This window comes from Chrysochloris asiatica, unplaced genomic scaffold (genome assembly GCF_000296735.1).
Source record: "Chrysochloris asiatica unplaced genomic scaffold, ChrAsi1.0 scaffold00230, whole genome shotgun sequence".
NCBI classification, from domain to species: domain Eukaryota; kingdom Metazoa; phylum Chordata; class Mammalia; order Afrosoricida; family Chrysochloridae; genus Chrysochloris; species Chrysochloris asiatica.
In genome coordinates, this window is record NW_006408748.1 from 1,968,330 (window position 1) to 1,988,146 (window position 19,817).

Genomic DNA, 19,817 nt, shown 5'->3' on the forward strand with positions numbered 1-19,817 from the left:
ATAATTCTTCATTCAAGTGTTTTCAAATCTATCAATACATTTGTATAATTTTCTAAAAATAGGTCACACATTTATTAAGACTATTTTTGCATGTGTTTTCATTTTTGTGAAGAATAATATTTTGTTTGTAACTACTACTGGTATCTAAAAATGCAATGCACCTGTATATAAGATTTCTTTTCTGAAATATAAACCAATAATATTACTATGCAAGAAATAACAGAACTAGAATAGGTTTGTATCTTATTCTAAACATTCAGAAAAGACTTGGGTCAATGTGGAACACTACACAGAAAATATGGCATTTTTCATTGACTTGGATTTGTTGCTTTTGTGTGTTGCAGTTACACAATCAAACGATTGTCACTGATGCATTTTCATCTCATTTTTCCATAATGAGAGAGAACTAAACATGTTGGTGACTGGAATAGGGCCACCTCCCTCAAATTCAGTTGCTCTCTATGACCCATCCTAAGTCTCAACAGTTCAGGCTAATCATTGACAGAGCTTTACAATCACAAGCTTTTACTGAAGCTTGCTTGATAAGACAGTCCAGCAGTTCGTGGCAAATGAAGTAAGGCTGTGTGGCAAGATCTCCAGGGAATGAATGGATTTTCTTCAGCACCGACGAACACACACTAGAGGAAAACAATGTCCAACGGGGAACTGCAAAGATCTGTCATCCTGTCAGTATTCATTCTTCTACGAGCTGTTGTTACTGGACTCTCTGGAGACGGAAGATCTGCCTGGTCTAAAAAGCCTCATTTTAGTCCGGTAAATGAAAGTCAGCTGTTTCTCTATGACACTTTTCCTAAAAAATTTTTCTGGGGTGTTGGGACTGGTGCCTTTCAAGTGGAAGGGAATTGGAAGACGGATGGACAAGGACCCTCTATATGGGATCAGTTCATCCATACACACCTGAAAAATGTCAATAGCACACATGGTTCCAGTGACAGCTACATTTTTCTGGAAAAAGACTTATTGGCTCTGGATTTTTTAGGAGTTTCTTTTTATCAGTTTTCAATTTCCTGGCCAAGACTCTTCCCTGATGGAATAGTAACAGTTGCCAATGCAAAAGGTCTCCAGTACTATAACCATCTTCTCGATGCTCTAGTTCTCAGAAACATTGAACCTGTAGTTACTTTATACCATTGGGACTTGCCTTTGGCTTTACAAGAAAAATATGGGGGGTGGAAAAATGAAAGCATCATAGATTTCTTCAATGACTATGCCACATACTGTTTCCAAATGTTTGGGGACCGCGTCAAATACTGGATTACAATTCACAACCCATATCTCATTGCTTGGCATGGGTATGGTACAGGTATGCATGCCCCTGGAGAAAAGGGAAAGGTCGCAGCTGTCTACGCTGTGGGACACAACCTCATCAAGGTACGGTACAGATGGCTTTCTATTGGAACTTCACAATGCACAGGGCTTGAGTTAGACAGAAACAGTAAAAAATGTGCCTCCTGTTTAAATACTCATTTTATTAAAATCAACTCAACTAGTTTTAGGCCAATGCACAAGTTCCATCTTCAAAATTCAAATGAGAAAGTCAACATAATTTAATATAAGATAATATTAATGCAGCAATCCGGTTGGTTTCGTTTGTACTCTGAGATTATTTTTAAACCCACAATAATGCATTAGAGTGTGAGATAGGAGACTGCTTTCATTTTGTGGAAAACTAGCACTTTAGAAATTCAGTTGTTGAAATCCCTCTCTGTCAACAAGCAGCTGTTTCAGAATTATGTTCAGGCAAGATCCTTTCTAACATGGATTTGTATTTCTAGTAGTACTTAACTACTGAGAACAAAATAAACGTTACCTAAATGATGTATAAGGAGCTCTGGTAGTGTAGTGGTTATGAATCGGCCTGCAAACCTTAAGGTCAGCAGTTCGAAACTACCAGCCGCTCCGTGAGAGAAAGATGAGGCTTTCTGCTCCCGTAAAGATTTATAGCCTCGGAAACCCTGTACAGGGTCGCTATGGGTCGGAACCGACTCGATGGCACTGAACAACAACAAATGATGTATATTAAATTACAGGAATTGAAATAAATGTACCTCACAATTGGCTTGATTTGTGTAACATTGCAGAAAAGATGAGATTAATTTTCTGATAGTTAAAATTAAACAAGTAATATGAATATAGGGAAAATAGTAAATATTTCAAAACAGTGTTGGTAAATAAGAAAATCATTAAAACAATAGTGTCAATTCAAGTAAAATAGCAGCTAATGTTTACTCAGTACTTACTGTGCGCCACAGACCACATTAAGCACTTATAGGCATTATCATATAAATCCTCGTGACAACCTTAGGAACTGAGTCCTGTTATGATCCTCATTCTAAAGATGAGGGAACTGAAGCTTAGTAAGTTTCAATCATTTGCCTAAGGTTATAGAGTAAAATGCATCTGTTATGAACCTGGGATTTATAAATGATCACATAATTAAGTGCTAAATGTCTGTATTTACCAACTTAAAAAAAGAGTAATCTTTCAGGAATTTCCAAGAGATTTAGCTTCACATTGAGACTGCTAATATCTGGAAGCAGGTTTAATTCTGTAAGTCAAATAGATTTCTTGGGAAAAATAAATTACTCTGAACACCTGTTACAATTTTTTTTTATCTTTATGAATAGGAACTGTGATAGGAGAAATTATTTAAAATTTTCATAATCAAATGTTGAAATAAAGAAATAGAAAAATATGTAGAAACAGAAAATTTCTCCATAACTAAATGTTTTACTTAGAAAATACCTGCTAGCCCTTCTCCTCCCTTGACACTTTCTGGATTATTCTACAAGGGCACTCATGCTATGGGTCCACTCATATATGATCTTACAGTAAACAGATGGCTTCCCCTCCCCCCCAGTTCATTTGCATATATGTGAATAGAGTTCTATACAAAGCATATTATTAATGTGTGATTATACTTTGATTTAGCAAAATAAGACCTTAAGTGGTCAAAACTTACAGCTATTAAGATTTTGCATATGTAAGCTAAAAAAATATTATTTTTATATAGTTTTCCTAAATTATTAAAAATAATACATGTTCATGTAATTTTTAAAAAATTAGAGTGTACCAAAAGATATAAAGTAAAAAAAGCTAATTCCCTCTTCCTTTCTCCAACATGTCCGGCCCAACCCTAAGGAACTGTTAATAATTTCTTTTAAAGTTTTCTATACAAATACATGAAGGAGCTGTGGGCTGCTAACAGAAAGGTCAGCAGTTCAAATCCACCAGCAGAATTCTCCTCAGGAGAAAGCCGGGGCTCTCTGCTCCAGAAAAGATTTTCAGCCTTGGAAACCCTCTACAGGGTCGCTATGAGTCAGAACTGACTCAAAGGCACACAACCACCACCACCATACAAATACATACATACATACATGTTTAACTTTTTCATAAAGAAGCATTTTAAATTACTGAAGAGGTTTTGGCTACTAGAAAAATATTAGTAATTAGAATTTTCATTTTAAACATGCCTTAAAAACTGTCTATATAATAAAAACTTTTAAAAAATTGATTTTAAGGAGTAAATAGATATTAATTCCAAGTTTAGCTGACAGAATGCTATATTTTCAGATGTTTTTCATTTCATTTTAGTTCAAGATAAGTTGTTGCCTTTAATATTAGCACTTTCCAACAGTGGGGTAAATGTTACAGCTTTAAATTGAGGGATTACATTTTTAAGTAGTGGTATTTTTCAACTGACTTCTTTTATCTTCTTAAGATTTTGAAATTGTGGATTTAACTAAATGGTGTCAGGGGTCCCTTGAAATCAGCCAGAAAGTGAAACGCACCGTCTAACCCAGTGACTTATAGCACCAGAGAGACATTTGGCAATGGTGTGGAAGCCTGCGGTGAACTCGTTTCTCCCACTTATCCCCTCTCTTATCCTTTCTTCAACATATAAAAAAATAAATTGATACTTCATGTTGCCACAAAATCTTTCTTTCTTAACCTATAACCCAGAAAAAGCATTCTTTCAGATGAGTTCTCAGTCAGAGCATTTGTGGGTTTAAATAAACCTAATGTAAATTAAATTCATAGATAATTATGCTGCTGTCGTTATTAAGTGTTGTCCAGTCAGTTCCACCTCATAGCAACCCTGTATAGGGTTTCCAAGGAGTGGCTGGTGAGTTTGAACCGCCGACCTTGTAGTTCAAACTGACCTTGCGTTCCTGTGCTTTATCCCACAGCGCCACACTAGGACTCCATAGATAATTATAAACCATCTTATTCCCCAATCCTCAGATAATAAAAAGATTTTTTGCAGTTACTGAGGTCATTTTAGTTCTAGGATGACCTTGAAAGCTCCATCTTCTTCTGAGATGTCCTGGTTTGGAGGAAACCTGAAAGATCCAGTCAGTTCTGAAACTAACATGGAATTAAGATTTGACTGGATTATAGATCTGGGTATTTACCTTAAAGTGAGGCTGAACCTGTGTAAAATCTCTGCACAAACATGTTTACTAATGGGGGTTCCACTGGATTTTTAACAGCATCTAGAACACAATGAGGATGCATAATCTGGTTTGGCTGTCATCAAACAGGTAATCTTGGTTTTGGAGTCCTCGAATAATAAGAATTGTTAATATGCTCAACTGCTACCTGAAAAGTTATAGGTTCACATTCACTTGGTGATTTACTACAGAAACTCAGCCATTGCACACGCTCTGGAGCACAGTTCTACTCTTACACACATGGGGTCACCAAGAGTCAGAATCAACTCAACAGCACCTGCTTTAATCATGGCTGCAAATATTGTCTGGTGTCTTTGCAACAACCCTGCCCGGTACTCATTGTTGTTGTTGTTGTTAAGTGCCATCGAGTCAATTCCAACTCAATGTGACCCTGTGTAGGGTTTCTGAGGAGCAGCTGGTGGGTTTGAACCACCGACACTGTGGTTCAAACCGACCTTGTGGTCCAGTGCTTATCCTCCAGCGCCATATTGTTGCTGTGAGGTGCCACATGTCAGTAATAATTCATAGTGACCCTATACACAACAGAATAAAACACTGCCCAGTCTTGGACCAACCTCACAATCGTTGCTATGCCTGAGCTCATTGCTGTCACCACTGCGCCAATCCATCTCGTTGAGAGTCTTCCTCTTTTTCTCCAACCCTCTGCTTCAGTAAACATGATGTCCTTCTCCAGTTACTGGTCCCTCCTTGACATTATGTCCAAAGTACGAGAGACGAAGTTTGGCCATCCAAGCTTCCAAGGAGCACTCTGGTTGTACTTCTTCCAATACAGATCTGTTTGTTCTTTTAGCAGTCCATGGTAATTAATATTCTCCAACACCACAACTCAAATGCATCAATTCTTCTACAGTCTTCCTTATTCACTATTCAACTTTCACATGCATGTGAGGCTATTGAAAATACCACGACTTGGGTTAGGCGTACCTCTGTCCGCAAACTGACATCTTAGTTCTTCAACACTTTAAAGAGATCTTGTGCAGCAGATTTGCCTAATGCAATACATTGTTTGCATTTCTTAATTGCTGCTTTCCTGAGTGTTAATGGTTGATCTGAGCAAAATGAAGTCTTGACAACTTCAATCTTTTCTCCATTTATATGGACATTGTTTATTAGTTCAGTGTGAGGATTTTTGTTTTCTTTACATTGAGATGCAACCCATACCGAAGGCTGTGGGATTTGATCGTAATCAGTAAGTATTTTAAGTCCTCTTTGCTTTCAGCAAGCAAGGTTGTATCATCTACATAGTGCAGTCTTCCTCCAATCCTGATGCCATATTCTTCTTCATATACTCCAGCTTCTCAGATTATTTGCTCAGCATACAGATTGAATAAGTATGGTGAAAGAATGCAATCCTGGCACACACCTTTCCTAATTTTAAAGCATTCAGTGTTCCCTTGTTCTGTTTGAGCAACTGCCTCTTGATCTATGTACAGGTTCCTCATGAGCACAATTAAGTGTTCCAGAATACTCATACTTCACAATTTGTCTACAGTTTGTCATAATCAAAACAATTGAAAGCCTTTGTGTAGTCAATAAAGCACAGGTAAACATCTTTCTGATATCGTCTGCTTTTAGCCAAGATCCATCTGACATCAGATTATTTGCTCAGCATACAGATTGAATAAGTATGGTGAAAGAATGCAATCTGGGACACACCTTTCTTAATTTTAAACCATTCAGTGTTCCCAAGCTCTGTTCGAACAACTGCCTCTTGGTCTAGGTACAGATTCCTCTTGAGCACAGTGAAGTGTTCTGGAATACTCATACTTCTCAATGTTGTCCATAGCTTGACATGATCCACACAATTGAAAACCTTTGTGTAGTCAATAAAGCACAGGTAAACATCTTTCTGGTAGTTTCTGCTTTTAGCCAAGATCCATCTGACATCAGCAATGATATACCTCGTTCCACAGCCTCTTCTGAATCCAGCTTGAACCTCTGGAAATTCTCTGTCAATGTTTGGTTGCAGCCATTTTTTTAATTAACTTTAGTAACTTTACTTGCATGGGATATCAATGATGTTGTCCGGTGATTTCTGCATTCCGATAGGTCACCTCTCTTTGGAATGGGCACAAATATGGATCTCTTGTAGTCAGTTGGCCAGATAGTTGTCTTCCAAATTTCTTGGCATAGATGAGTGAGTGCCTCCAATGTATCAGTTTGTTGTATGCTTTCAATTTTTATTCCATCAATTCTTGGTGCCTTGTTCTTTGCCAATGCCTTCAATACACCCTGGATTTCTTCCTTCAGGATCACTGGCTCTTGATCATATGCTACCTCTTGAAACGGTTGAACACTGATCATTTCTTTTTGGTACAGTGACTCTGTGTATCTCCATTTTCCAGAGTAATGATTCTAGCTTGCATCATGTCCCTCCCCTACATAAAATCCATTAGTAGCTTTTAGGAAAAAGTCCCAGTTTTCACCAAAACCTTCTTGAGGCAACACTCAACCTCTTTTCAGCCTCCTTTGTACCACTCACCCATCCTCACCACTAATGCCACCCTCTTGAGCCCTTTGATTCACCATAATGAGCTACTGGGGGTGCTCTTTCCCTTCACTCTACTATCTTGTTCTATCTGGCTGTAATGCTCTTCATATTCTCCTGTATACCCCATCAAAACTCAGGTAGGCACCACTTCTAAGAGATTCTTAATCTTTTGGGGTTAAGTGTCTATCAGTGGGCTTCCATAATAAGGTGTGCTTGCTTCCTCAGACTGTGTGATACTTTTTCTAGCTCCCTAATTAGAGGTAGTACTGGTGTAGCGCTGTGGGATAAAGCACTGGAAAGCAAGGTCAGTTTGAACCACAAGGTTGGTAATTCAAACTCACCAGCTGCTCCTTGGAAACCCTGTACAGGGTCGCTATGAGTCAGAACCAACTTGACGGCACTTAACAACAACAACAACAGCAACTAGACCGAGAGTTTCTTGAAATGAGAGAAAACTATTCTTTATTTGTCCTTATATTTCTAGCACTTTGCATAGTATTTGATACATGCTAGGTAAAAATATTTGCTGAATGAGTAGTTTAGGATTTCTGTCTTAAACCTTGTAGTCAAAGAACCAAGCTCAAATTCAATCTTTGTATTTCGTTACATTATTGTTAATTTTGAAATATTGCTTATTCATCTGATGGCATGTTAGGACTCAGGGTTGTGAGTGATAGAACCTAATTCTGGTTGGCTTACACAAAAAGGAGCAATTTTCTGATTCAGTAACCAAACCATGATGATGACTGGACCTAGGAACCAGTATACCCTTAGTACACCATTGGTCCCAGTCTCCCATCACCATTATACCTGTAGGTAAATGTCATTCTCTTCTTTGTAGAGGAAAAGACTTCTCTTTTCCCATATTTCGTATTTTAAATCCCAGAGGTAGACTCTGGCCTAGTTGGGCCATGTCCTCATCCCTTAGATCAGCAAAGTCTCAGGTGTCTATGAAGGTGTCCAAGGATTCCTATTAATAAAGGCAGTTATGGTATATGTTTTCATTCCATTTTTAAATCAGTAAATATACATAATAACTCAAATTTGTAGATTCCACCCTTGAATTGGGGCATCTGAAAGCCTTTGAGTAAGCATGCACAGAGACTGGGGGTGGTGAGTTTGTTTAAGAAATAGTAACTCATTTAGTGTATTACTCCACTGAATACTGCCAACTTCCAGGGTGCTCTTGACCATTTCATGTTTTTAAGTTGTTCTTTTTTATAGATATACACTGTTTACTTTAGACCAAGGTTTGTGAACCTGGGCACTGTTACCATTTGGGGCTAGGTAATTCTTAGTTATAGGGGCATGTCTTGTACATTGTAGGATGTTAGCTGGATTCCTGGCCCCTACTTACTAGAAAATAGTAGCATTCCAACACATACATACATAATATGGATTGTGACAACCCAAAATGTCTCTTCTTGTTGTTAAATGTGGTTGAGTTGGTTCTGACCCTGTATAGGGTCTTCAAAGAACAGCTGGTGGGTTTTAATCTACAGTGTTTATCCTACAGTGCCACACCAGGACTCCAAAAAATGTCTCCAGACATTGCCAAATGTCTCCTCAAAAGCAAAACTGTTTCCTGTTGAGAACCAGATTTGTATCCATAATTTAAAAAAAAAAAAAATGTTTAAAGACATGAAGCATAAAAAGTATTGAAACATAACCAATTAATGAAAAGGATAAAAGGGTAATAATTTTTATAAACTTATCTCAAGAAATTTGAACAGATCTATAAATTGCATACCATATATAATCTCAAAATTCATTTTAAGCCTCTTAGGATTGTTTTAGAAGAAAAGCAATGTTTAAAAGTGTTAAAAGGAGAAATTATATTCATGATTATATCTAGCTGAGTTTACCCATTTGAGGATCCAGACTGTCCCTCTGGGCTTTGCATCATGCATAAAATACTTGGTAGAACTGCTCTAGTCATCTCTAGCATAGAATCATTTACTTACAAAGTATTAAACTTCATTTAAAACTTATTTCTCTTTTAAAGCAAACTTCAAAAATTCAAACAAGATGTTGCAAAGGCAACTTTTACCCATTTTTTATGCCATAACATCATGTGTCAGGAAGTTTTGTTTGTTGTTGTCTTTGGGGGGGGGGGGGTGTATCCAAGTAACACATGTACTATTATTTACTAAAACATTGTTTGAAATTTTACTTTGAAAGGATTCTTTATGTTCCACTATAAATGAGTAACCAGTATTTTCTAATGCCCTTAAAACAAATATGTAGCATTTAAAAAATTTTTAAATGTTTTCACCTGTGCTTCACCTAATGTTATTGTCCATCCAAAAAGAAGTAGGTTTACCAGAGGTTGTTGTTGTTGTTGTGCCGTCGAGTCGGTTCCGACCCATACGTACATACCACTAAATGCATGAATTTCAGTCTATATTTTAATATGCATATTTCATCCTAAAATGAAACACAGTGTCATTTTTTAAATTACCAAAAAATTCTCGAGTGTGTCTACAATCTTAAATCAACAAAATAAGTTAAATAACATGCATTATTTATTCAATGAGAAAATGTCAATATTTGTGTTTTTGTATAGTAAATGCTTTAAATAGTCATCATTTGTTATACAAATATTCTAAATTCCCTTATAAATAAATTTACAATTTTTTTAAAAGTATACTTATATGAAATAAAATATAAATTTTTAAAATGCTTTTTTTGGTATAGCACACACAGATGATGAAACTACTTTTCAAATTCCTGAGGGGATAAAGAGATTGCTTAATCTGTGAAATAGGTTCTTAGGACAAGTGCTGTTGAGAAACCCTAATCTCGGTCAAGGTCTCACCAACTTGTTCCGAAGCTTGAGATGACACTGCATTTCTTACCTATTTTCCTACCTTTCTGAGGAAGTTTGCCTTAACACCCTTAGTAACATCCCCAAGAAAAGCTTGCACAATGCTAGGCTTATGTTAGGTATTCAGCAAATAATTAAATGGATTCTTTTCTATTTAAAGAAGATCTTCCTTGTCCCAGAAAGGATTTCACCTGGAATTGAAGAAGTGAATTGCAGACACACACACACACACTAACACATACTCTGGTATAAATATCATATAGTCTTTTCAGGACATGCAAATCAGTTAAATATGCTTCTTTCTACTAAACTGGAAACCAAGTTTGACATTGTGCTAAGTGAAGTAGTCAGATACAAAAAGATAAATATTGCAATATCCTATTTGTACAAAATATCTAGATTAAGCAAATGCATGGGGACAAAAGTGTTTTTCAGGGGCTGGGAGAATAGAGAATGGTGAGTTATTTCTTAAGGGATATTGAGGTTGGTTTTGGGTGGTAAAAACCTTGGAAATAGTGATGATAATTTCACAACATTAATGTCACTGGTTCAAGCTCACCAGCTGCTCCTTGGAAACCCTATACAGGGTCGTTATGGGTGGGAATCAACTTGATGGCACTTAACAACAACAATTGCACACTTGGAGTCCTAACGTGAGGCTGTAGGATAAGCACTCAACCTCAAGGTTGATTTGAACCACAAGGTCAGCAGTTCCAACTCACCAGCCGTTCCTCAGAAACCCTATACAAAGTCACTATGAGTCGGAATCCACTTGATGGCACTTAACAACAATTGTACACTTAAAAATGATTAAAATGTAATTTTTTTATCTTATATATCTTACCACAATAATTTTATTTTTTTTATGTTTTATTGTGAATTATGTGATAGTTTACATGGGAGAACATTATTTTTACATTCATCCTATCGTATATGGTTTCATTGCCATGGTTACAATCCCCTCCATGCATCATCAACCAACCAAAGAGTATACCCTACAAGCCTGCCCCCCAGTCGTCAGCATACAGCCCCTCTCCCTCTCTGTGTCTAAAGTCCCCAGCTGCTCCATATCTCCACCTCATCGTCTCTGCCTCCATCTCAGGCATCACTGCTTCTCTGGGTAGGGTCCTGCTATTCTCCCTTGATGGTCCCAGGGACCTCCACTCCTAGACTGCAAAGTTAATCACTCCCTTCCTTGCTACAAAGCATCTACCTTTACATTTCCAACCCTCACAATCAGTCCTGATAAGAATTATTCACTCACAATAATTTTTTTCAAAGAGACAAGAAAGAAGGTCTAGTTAAATATATATGTTGTTGTGTGCCGTTGAGTCGGTTCCAGTTTCCGAGGAGCGACTGGTGAGTTTGAACCACCAACCTTGCAGTACACATTAACCACAGCCCCACACCTGGACTCCATATAGATATGTTGTGATTGTTGAGTCAGTTCCGACTCACAGCAATTCTGTATAGGGTTTCGAGGAGCAACTCTTGCTGTAGAATGTTGACAATGGTTAAGCTGTGTAACATGTCACTCAGGGTCCATTCTATTTGTCTTTCTAGTTTTGTGTATTATGACAACTTCCATAATTAAAAATAAAATGAGATAGGAAAGTAAAGAGATATTTTTGTCTTTAAAAATGAGAGAAAATAAAACAACCTCTTTTAGGTAGTATTCTTCTTAAAGGCTCTGTCGAAATTCTTAACCAAAACTTGCGTTAAAACTGCAAAAACAGCTGTGAAAATATCATCATTCACATGATTAGTGACTAAGCATTCTTTGCCAACAGACTGCTGCAACTGATTTCTTGGACATCAAGACATCCACAGTATTTAGATCAAATGTTATTTTTAAGCCTCTTTTTTGTCCAGCCTCCATCAAATAACATGAAGATTAAGCATAATATTTTGAAATGAAAATACTAGCAAGAGCCCTTTTAGATTGCTTTGTGGTTCTTGTTAGATGCCATTGAGTCAGTTCCAACTCACAGCACCACTATGTGCAACAGAACAGAACACTGGGTCCGGCACCATTGTCACAGTAGTGCTGTGCTTCAGCCCAGGGTTGCTGCAACTCAGCAGGTGTCAAGCCATCTCATTAGGGTCTTCCTCTTTTCCTCTACTTTACAAAGCACGATGTCCTTCTCCGGGGTTGGTCCCCTGTTAGTAACCTACCCAAAGAATGTGAGATGAAGCCCCGCCATCTTCACTTCCAAGAAGCATTCTGCCTGTGCTTTTTCCAAAAGATTTGTTTGTTCTTTTGGCAATCCAAGACATGCTCAATATTCTACCCCACCACTGTAATTCAAATGCATCAACTCGTTTCTGTCTTCCATATTCATTGTTCAGCTTTCACATGCATATGAGGTCATTGGAATGGCCATGGTGTAAGTAGGCTCAGGATGATTTGTGTCTCGTCCAATGTCCTGGGGTGAATATCATCAGTTCTAGGAAGGGCAGTTTTTTGCTGTTTTTTGACATTTTCCCAGTATCTAGGGCACTGCCTAAGGAGCTCTGGTAGCGTAGTGGTTACGAATCGGGCTGCGAACCGCAAAGTCAGCAGTTCAAAACTACCAGCTGTTTTACGGGAGAAAGATAAGGCTTTCTGCTCTCATGAAGATTAACAGCCTCAGAAACCCTGTACAGGGTCAATATGAGTCGGAACACTCCAGGGCACACAACAATAACAACAAGGGCACTGCCTTGCCCAAGAGAAGAGTTCAATAAACATTTGAAAAATGAATGAACTGTAGGTCAGACTCACCAGAGTCCTCAGACAGCTTTGCTCTTGAACACTTTTGACAGGTATTTTGCAGATTTTTCCAATGCAAGATGTTTTTTGATTTTCTGACTGTAGCTCCCATGGGCATTGATTTTGAGTACAAGTAAAATTAAATCCTTGACAACTTCAATATTTTCTCTAGTTACCATGATGTTGCTTATTGCTCTACTTTTGGTTAGATACAAGCAAATCTTCAGGGGTCATCTGGATTTTTTTTTTTTTCATGAAAAATATAAGGGACTTCAAAAACTAAATAAATAAGGGGGGCGGGGGTTTAACACTCTTGTTAAAACTGGAAAATTGAGTTGCAAGAGAATAAATAACATACCAAAATTAGTTTTGCTAAGTCTTATATCTAAAAAGTGGCTCCTGGTGTGGGGTTGTGGGTTAGTGCGCTGGACTGCAAGGTCAGTGTGAACAGCAAGGCAGTTCAAACTTACCAGCCATTCCTTGGAAACCCTATACAGGGTCGCCGTGGATCAGAACCAACTTGACAGCACTTAACAACAACAATAGCTAAAAAGTAACCCAAAATATTCTGTCAATAAATGACAGGAAAAAAAGTTTTTAAAAAAACGGGGGGCGGGGGTTTTACTATCCACCATCTCTCCACTCCCATAGCAAAAAAAGGAACAACACAGAAGAGAACAGGAAAGAGAAATAATAGTCTTAATTCTAAAACAACGATTAAGACAATTATTACAGATACTTTTTAGGCATCCTGTCATACTATAGGTAGCTCTGGTAGCGTAGTGGTTACGAATCGGGCTGTGAACCTTAAGGTCAGCAATTCGAAACTACCAGCCGCTGTCTGTTCCCATAAAGATTTACAGTCTCGGAAACCCTGTACAGGGTCGCTATGGGTCGGAACCAACTCGATGGCACATAACAACAACAACAACAACAACAATCATACTATAGGAGTCCTGGTGTGACGCTGTGGGTTAATGCGGCAGACTGCAAAGCCTTTTGAATTGCAAGGTCAGCGGTTCAAGATTGGTGGTTCAAACTCACTAGGCGTCCGTTTGAGACCCTACACAGGGTCGCTATGAGTTGAAACCAACTTGATGGCTCTTAACAACAAATCAGAATATTGTTAATCATTACTATTAGAGGAGGAATAGTTTATTGTGTCCCTACTGCAGTGCCGGAGTCCTGATGTGGTTATACAAAGAGCACTGGACTCAAGATTAGCGGTTCAAATCCACCAGCCACTCCTTGGAAACTCTATACATAGCTGCTGTGAGTGGAAATGAACTCAGTGGCACTTAACAACAATAACAACAACTGTAGTGTCAGAAACTATAATAGGTGTTTTTCCTATATTATCTCATTTAATTCTCACATCAACTTTTTCAGAAAGTTATTATACCCATTCTACAGTCTGTAAAGCTGTGGCCCAGAGACAGTTTGCCTAAGGTTACACGGCTGCTAAGTGTTACAGCCAAATTCAAATCAGGTCTGCATGAGCCACAGTAGCGAGATTTAATGATTTTAAATCAGCTACTAGCTTCAGTTAAGAAAATTTTACACAAAAAAAGACGAACTTACAGGCTCAAAATCTATGTCAGCTATTTGTATTGATGTTGACCTATCAGACTTTACTATTTAATGAGACTGAAATCATTTATCTACAGATTTTGCTTGTTCACAGAATCTGAACCTTGATTCATTTGTTAACCTTAAAGTTTTTCACTGGCCCTATCATTTATTCTTTATTTTTAAAGATTTTATTGTGAATTATGTGACAGTTTACATGGGAGAACATTACCTTTACATTCATCCTATCTTATTTCATTTCATTGCAATGATTACGATTCCCTGCATGCATCATCAGTCAAAGGGTACACCCTGCAAGCCTGCCTGCTGGCCGTCAGCATACAGCCCCTCTCCCTCCCAGAGTCCAGAGTCCCCAGCTACTACATCTCTCCACCTCATCATCTCTACCTCAATCTCTGGCATCACTGTTTCTCTGGGTAGGGTCCCACACTCCTGCTCTTCTCCCTTGATGGCCCCAGGGTCCTCTGTTCCTCGACTTCAAGATCAGGCTGGCACATATCATTTCAATTGTTATTTCCAAGTACTTCAATGTCTCCTTAAGGTTATATTGAATCATCTGTATGTGTCCTAGGAAATATCATTTGCTGTTGTTGTTAACTGCCGTCGAGTTGGTTTGGAAATATCAATTAGATTAAGTAAAACAGTCAATACTAGGACCTAAGACATCTCTAATATAATATAGAAAATACTGCTTAAACAAATTAAAACTAGTATTCCTATAGATAATTTTAATCAAATTTGAAAACAAAAATGATGGAAGCTGCTTATGGATAAGAGTTGGCAAAGACAGTTTTTATAGTCTGAATGCCAATGTTAGATATGAAGCATGTAAAAAAATAGATTTGTAGGCTACAAAATGGTATTCTAAAACCTTCAAAAGAGCATTATTTACTTTTTCTAACCATTAAGTAGAAAAAGTTATACTTTAGTGAATGATTAACAAGAGGTTAAATAAATGTAATTATAAATGCTCAGACAATAATAATTGTGGTCCTATTTAAACAGCTTGATTTGATGTGAGCACTCTCATACATGGAAAATTAGGCCCAAATGAGGATCAGACCACATCGTAATGAATGGAAACAGTGCTAGATATCCTGAACTCTGAGCAGAGGAAAACTTTATATTACTGTACTATATATAATAACATGACCAATTGCATAGAAAATTCTTACTGAAAAACAAAACAAAACTGCAACATTTAAAAAGTGGTCCATATTAAAACAAAAGCGTAGTGGTTACCAATCGGGTTGCGTACCTTAAGGTCAGCGGTTCGAAACTACCAGCCGCTCCGCGGGAGAAAGATGAGGCTTTCTACTCCCGTAAAGATTTATACCCTCGGAAACCCTGTACAGGGTCGCTATGGGTCGGAACCGACTCGATGGCACTTAACAACAACAACAACAAATTAAAACAAAAACTATTGAAAAATAGTGGTAGTGGTGTGCCATCCCAACTCAGCCACTCAGGATGAGGTTTCCGTCCGAGGCTGTAAATCTTCACGGGAGAAGAAAGCCTCATCTGTCTCTCACAGAGCAGCTGGTGGATTCAAACTGCTGATCTTAGGGTTAGTATCCCAATGCGTAACCCGCTACGCCACTGGGGATGCTGAAGTAAATCAGAATCTTCTAACTTACTCTACCAGTAAAGAATGAACCATAACCAAGCAACAGTTTAGCTCATTTAATACAGAAGGTTCACCTTCTCTATATGAAATTAAATGAACAACCAAAAGCCAAATTCATTGGCATTGAGTCAATTCTGACTCATTGTGGCAGAGTAGAACTGTCCCATAGGGTTTCCAAGGCAGTAATATTTTCTCCAGGAGCCTCTGGTAGGTTTAAACTGCTGATCGTCAAGTGCTTACCCACTGCTCCATCAGGGTCCCTTAAATAGGCAACCAAACAAACCCAGTGTCACAGAGTTGATTCCAATTTATAGTGACCCTGTACAACGTTACCAAGACTGTAAATCTTTACCGGAGCAGAAAACTTCATCCTTCTCCTGGGAAGCGGCTGGTGGGTTTGAACTGCCAACCTTGTAGTTAACAGTCCAGTGTTTATCCAACAGTAAATGTAAAACGCAGATTAAAGTTTTAAGAGGCAGAGAGTCTAAGTTAATAGTGGCGAGACAATATGGGTAGAGATAGAACGGTGACACAATGTAATGCAACCAAAGTCGATAAACTGTTCATGTAAAAAGTGTTGAATGGATGTATGTTTTGCTGTGTCGATTTTCACCAAATAGATAAGTAAATAAAAGAAAAGAGTGAATCACAGAAATAAAGTGATTACTGAGCAATCCAGTAGTGTTGCTTACAAAGGTTTTAAGAGAACCAACCAGGAGGCTAATGAAAGCCTGGGTCTTCTGATATTTGGTGGGTCTATTGCTTGTTTCAAACCAACTTGAAGGCACTTAACAATTGCTTGTTTCTTCTTAGTTTCATGAGATTAGATTAGAGATTATGTGACTAAATTTTAAACAAAGGACCAGGATTCACTGTTACTGGCTCATGTTTCATTGTTCATTGTATGTTTCCTTGTTTTGAGCATCACCATATTACTGGGGAGTAAAATAAAATTCTTTACTATATAATGCAAAGTGACTGTTTACTTAGGATGAAGGGAATAAATCACAAACCTCCTCCATCCCCACTCCTCCCTGGGGATCTCTACTAGGGATTTACCCGAAATGCTGACCTAGAAATGCTTGTTGATCCAACCTGACTTCTCCAGCAGAGATCCATGAGAGTAAAGGGACCTTCAGCTTAAACTTCATTAGATCTGCCTTGGTTGCTGTTGGTAAGTGCCATCGAGTCAGTTCCGACCCATTGTGATCCTATACAGAGTTTCCAGGAAGACGCTGGTGAGCTTGAACCGCCTACCTTGAGGTTCAAATGGACTTTGCAGTCTAGCACACTAACCCACGGCGCCACATCAGTACTCCTTGGTTGCAGGCCTAAGTAAATGGTGGGTTTTGGTTTTGTTATTGTAATAATCATATTATTTACAATTTCCAGAATGGTTTCTATATTGACTGTCTTAAACAATTCATTTATAAATCCTGAAAAAGGCTTCTCATCACTAATGCAAGCCATTTTACCTTCAATTGTTATTAAGTGCTGTCAAATCAGTTCTGACTCATGGCGACCCTGCATAGGGTTTCTGAGGAGTAGCTGGTGGATTTGTACTGACGACGTTCCAGTTAGTGCTTATCCTACGAGTGTCACACCAGGACTCTGAAAAATGGTTCTTTTATGTGAAAAAATTACTATCAGGATCACTACTGTTAACATAATAAAGGAAAGCTTAAAATATTATTCCACCTTCTATAAAGCTGACAAGCAAATGTTCTCCTCAGGCAAGGAACCTGAACTTCAGAAAAGCACCAATGAGCTGATCCTGATTTCTTCTAGTCTCCCTTCTAATACGTGCAGAAACTCACAGATGCTTCACTTAATTAAATTATGAACTTCATTCTAGACGTTTTTCCTTTTGTGCTGCCAGGATTAGATTTTTGACTCGGGCATTCGGTTTAGTAATCTTATAATTGAAGTTAGAATTCTGTAACAATAGCCGCAGTTTCAGGAAAGAAGACAAGACCTTTGTTTTGAAGAAACAAGTATGTTTAGTTTTTATATGATTCCTACAGAAAAATCTTGAAATTATACTAATTGAGAACAACTCATGATTAGAATAATTTGGAAAATATATTCATTGAAAACACAATAGAAGAACAGAAAATCTTTTAAATTTACTACATTTTAGATTAATATTAATTTTAAATATGAATCCTTATTTATTATGAATTATGAACCTATTTTAATATTATTGATTTAGTATTGTTAATTGAAATTTAATATGATCATTACTGAGTTATTCCAACTATGGAAAGCATGAATTTGAGACATTATAAATAGCATGGGTAAGCATTTTCTTTATGAAAGCTAGTAACTTTTGTCAGTATTTAACGCCCTCTTAAGAACAATGGGTCCTGGTGTGGTATTGTGGGTTAATGCACTGAACACCAAAGTCAGTTTAAACAGCCAGGTCAGTAGTTCAAGCTTACTAGCTGCCCCTCGGAAACCCTACCAGTGTCAGTGTGGGTCAGAACTGACTCAACAGCACTTAACAAAGACAACAACAAGAATGAGAGTGAAATATTATTTCCAGGTGAGTTAAGATTGTCAAAATATTAAAATAATGACAATCATATAAATGCTATCATTATTTATGAAAATAACTCAGAATTATTTTAGAATCCATATACCACAAACATCCAATAAAAATTTGTGGAATATGAAATAAATGAATGTTAAATAATCTGAAAAGCAGCATTTGTAATTAGTATAAAACTTGAAGCTAAAATAAAGAAGTGCTGAGCTGATGAAATAAATTGAACAGTACTGAAATTAATCCCAGTACAAATGACAATGAAAAAAACTTAACCACCTACAAAAAATAAAGGAGAACAAATGTGCTTGGGCATGAGCTGTCTGCAAACTCCTGTTCATGACCAGAAAGGCATCCCACCATGAGTCTCCAGCTTGCTCCTTCAAAGTACTTCGAATAGGACATTCACATTGTCGTTGTTAGGTGCTGTAGAGTCAGTTCTAACCCATAGTGACCCTATTTACAGCAGAACAAAACATCACTGGGTTCTGCGCCATTCTCACAATTACTGTTATGCAAGAACCTCCACTTACATTGCCTCATTTGATCTTCATAACATTCCAGGATGCTTGTTTTTGAGTCCGTGAGCTCTGGTAGCGTAGTGGTTACGAATCGGGCTGCGAACCTTAAGGTCAGCAGTTCGAAACTACCAGCCGCTCCGCGGGAGAAAGATGAAGCTTTCTACTCCCGTAAGGATTTACACCCTCGGAAACCCTGTACAGGGTCGCTATGGGTCGGAACCTACTCGACGGCACTTAACAACAACAACAACAATAGAGGAGGGGACTGAGTTCGCTGAGAGGAGAAATGATTTGCCAAGGATCATAAAGCTAATTAGCAGTTAGTAGCAGGCAGTGCAGATTTCAAGATAAGGATCCTTTCTCCAGGAAAACTATCATGTAAGTTGTTAGCTGCCCTCAAGTTGATTCTGACTTATGGCCACCCCTGTGTGTGCAGAGTAGAAATGCTCCTTGGGCTTTCCCGGAGCAGATCTCCAGGCTTCTCTTCTGAGGCACTCTGGGTTTGATCAGCCAAACTTTCGGGTAGTAGATGAGCATTTAACCGTTTGTATTAGCAGCACATTTTTTTTTTTAAACTGTTTTATTGTGAATTATGTGATAGTTCACATGGGAGAACATTAGTTTTACTTTCATCATATCGTATATCATTTCATTGCCATGGTTACAATCCCCTCCATGCATCATCAACCAACCAAAGGGTAAACACTGCAAGCCTGCACCCCCCAACCCCCAGGTCGTTAGCACACAGTCCCTCTCCCTCTCTGGGGCTAAAGTCCCCACCCCAGCTACTCCATCTCTCCACGTCATCGTCTCTGCCTCCATTCTCTGACATCACTTCTTCGCTGGGTAGGGTCCCGCTCTCCACTCTTCTCCCTTGATGGTCCCAGGGACCTCCGCTCCTAGACTGCAAAGTCAGTCACTCCCCTCCTTGCTACAACACACCTACCTTTACATTTCCAACCCTCACA

The 19,817-nt window shown here is 38.2% G+C and overlaps 1 protein-coding gene across 1 annotated transcript in view; it reads left to right on the forward strand.

The window, feature by feature from the left end:
• The first annotated feature begins 569 nt into the window (after nucleotides 1–569).
• The window catches only part of KLB (klotho beta), a 55,404-nt gene continuing 36,156 nt past the window's right edge, over nucleotides 570–19,817 (forward strand). Inside the window, 2 exon segments of the mRNA XM_006873214.1 lie at nucleotides 570–631; nucleotides 633–1,392. Coding sequence (XP_006873276.1) covers nucleotides 570–631; nucleotides 633–1,392 — 822 coding nt within the window.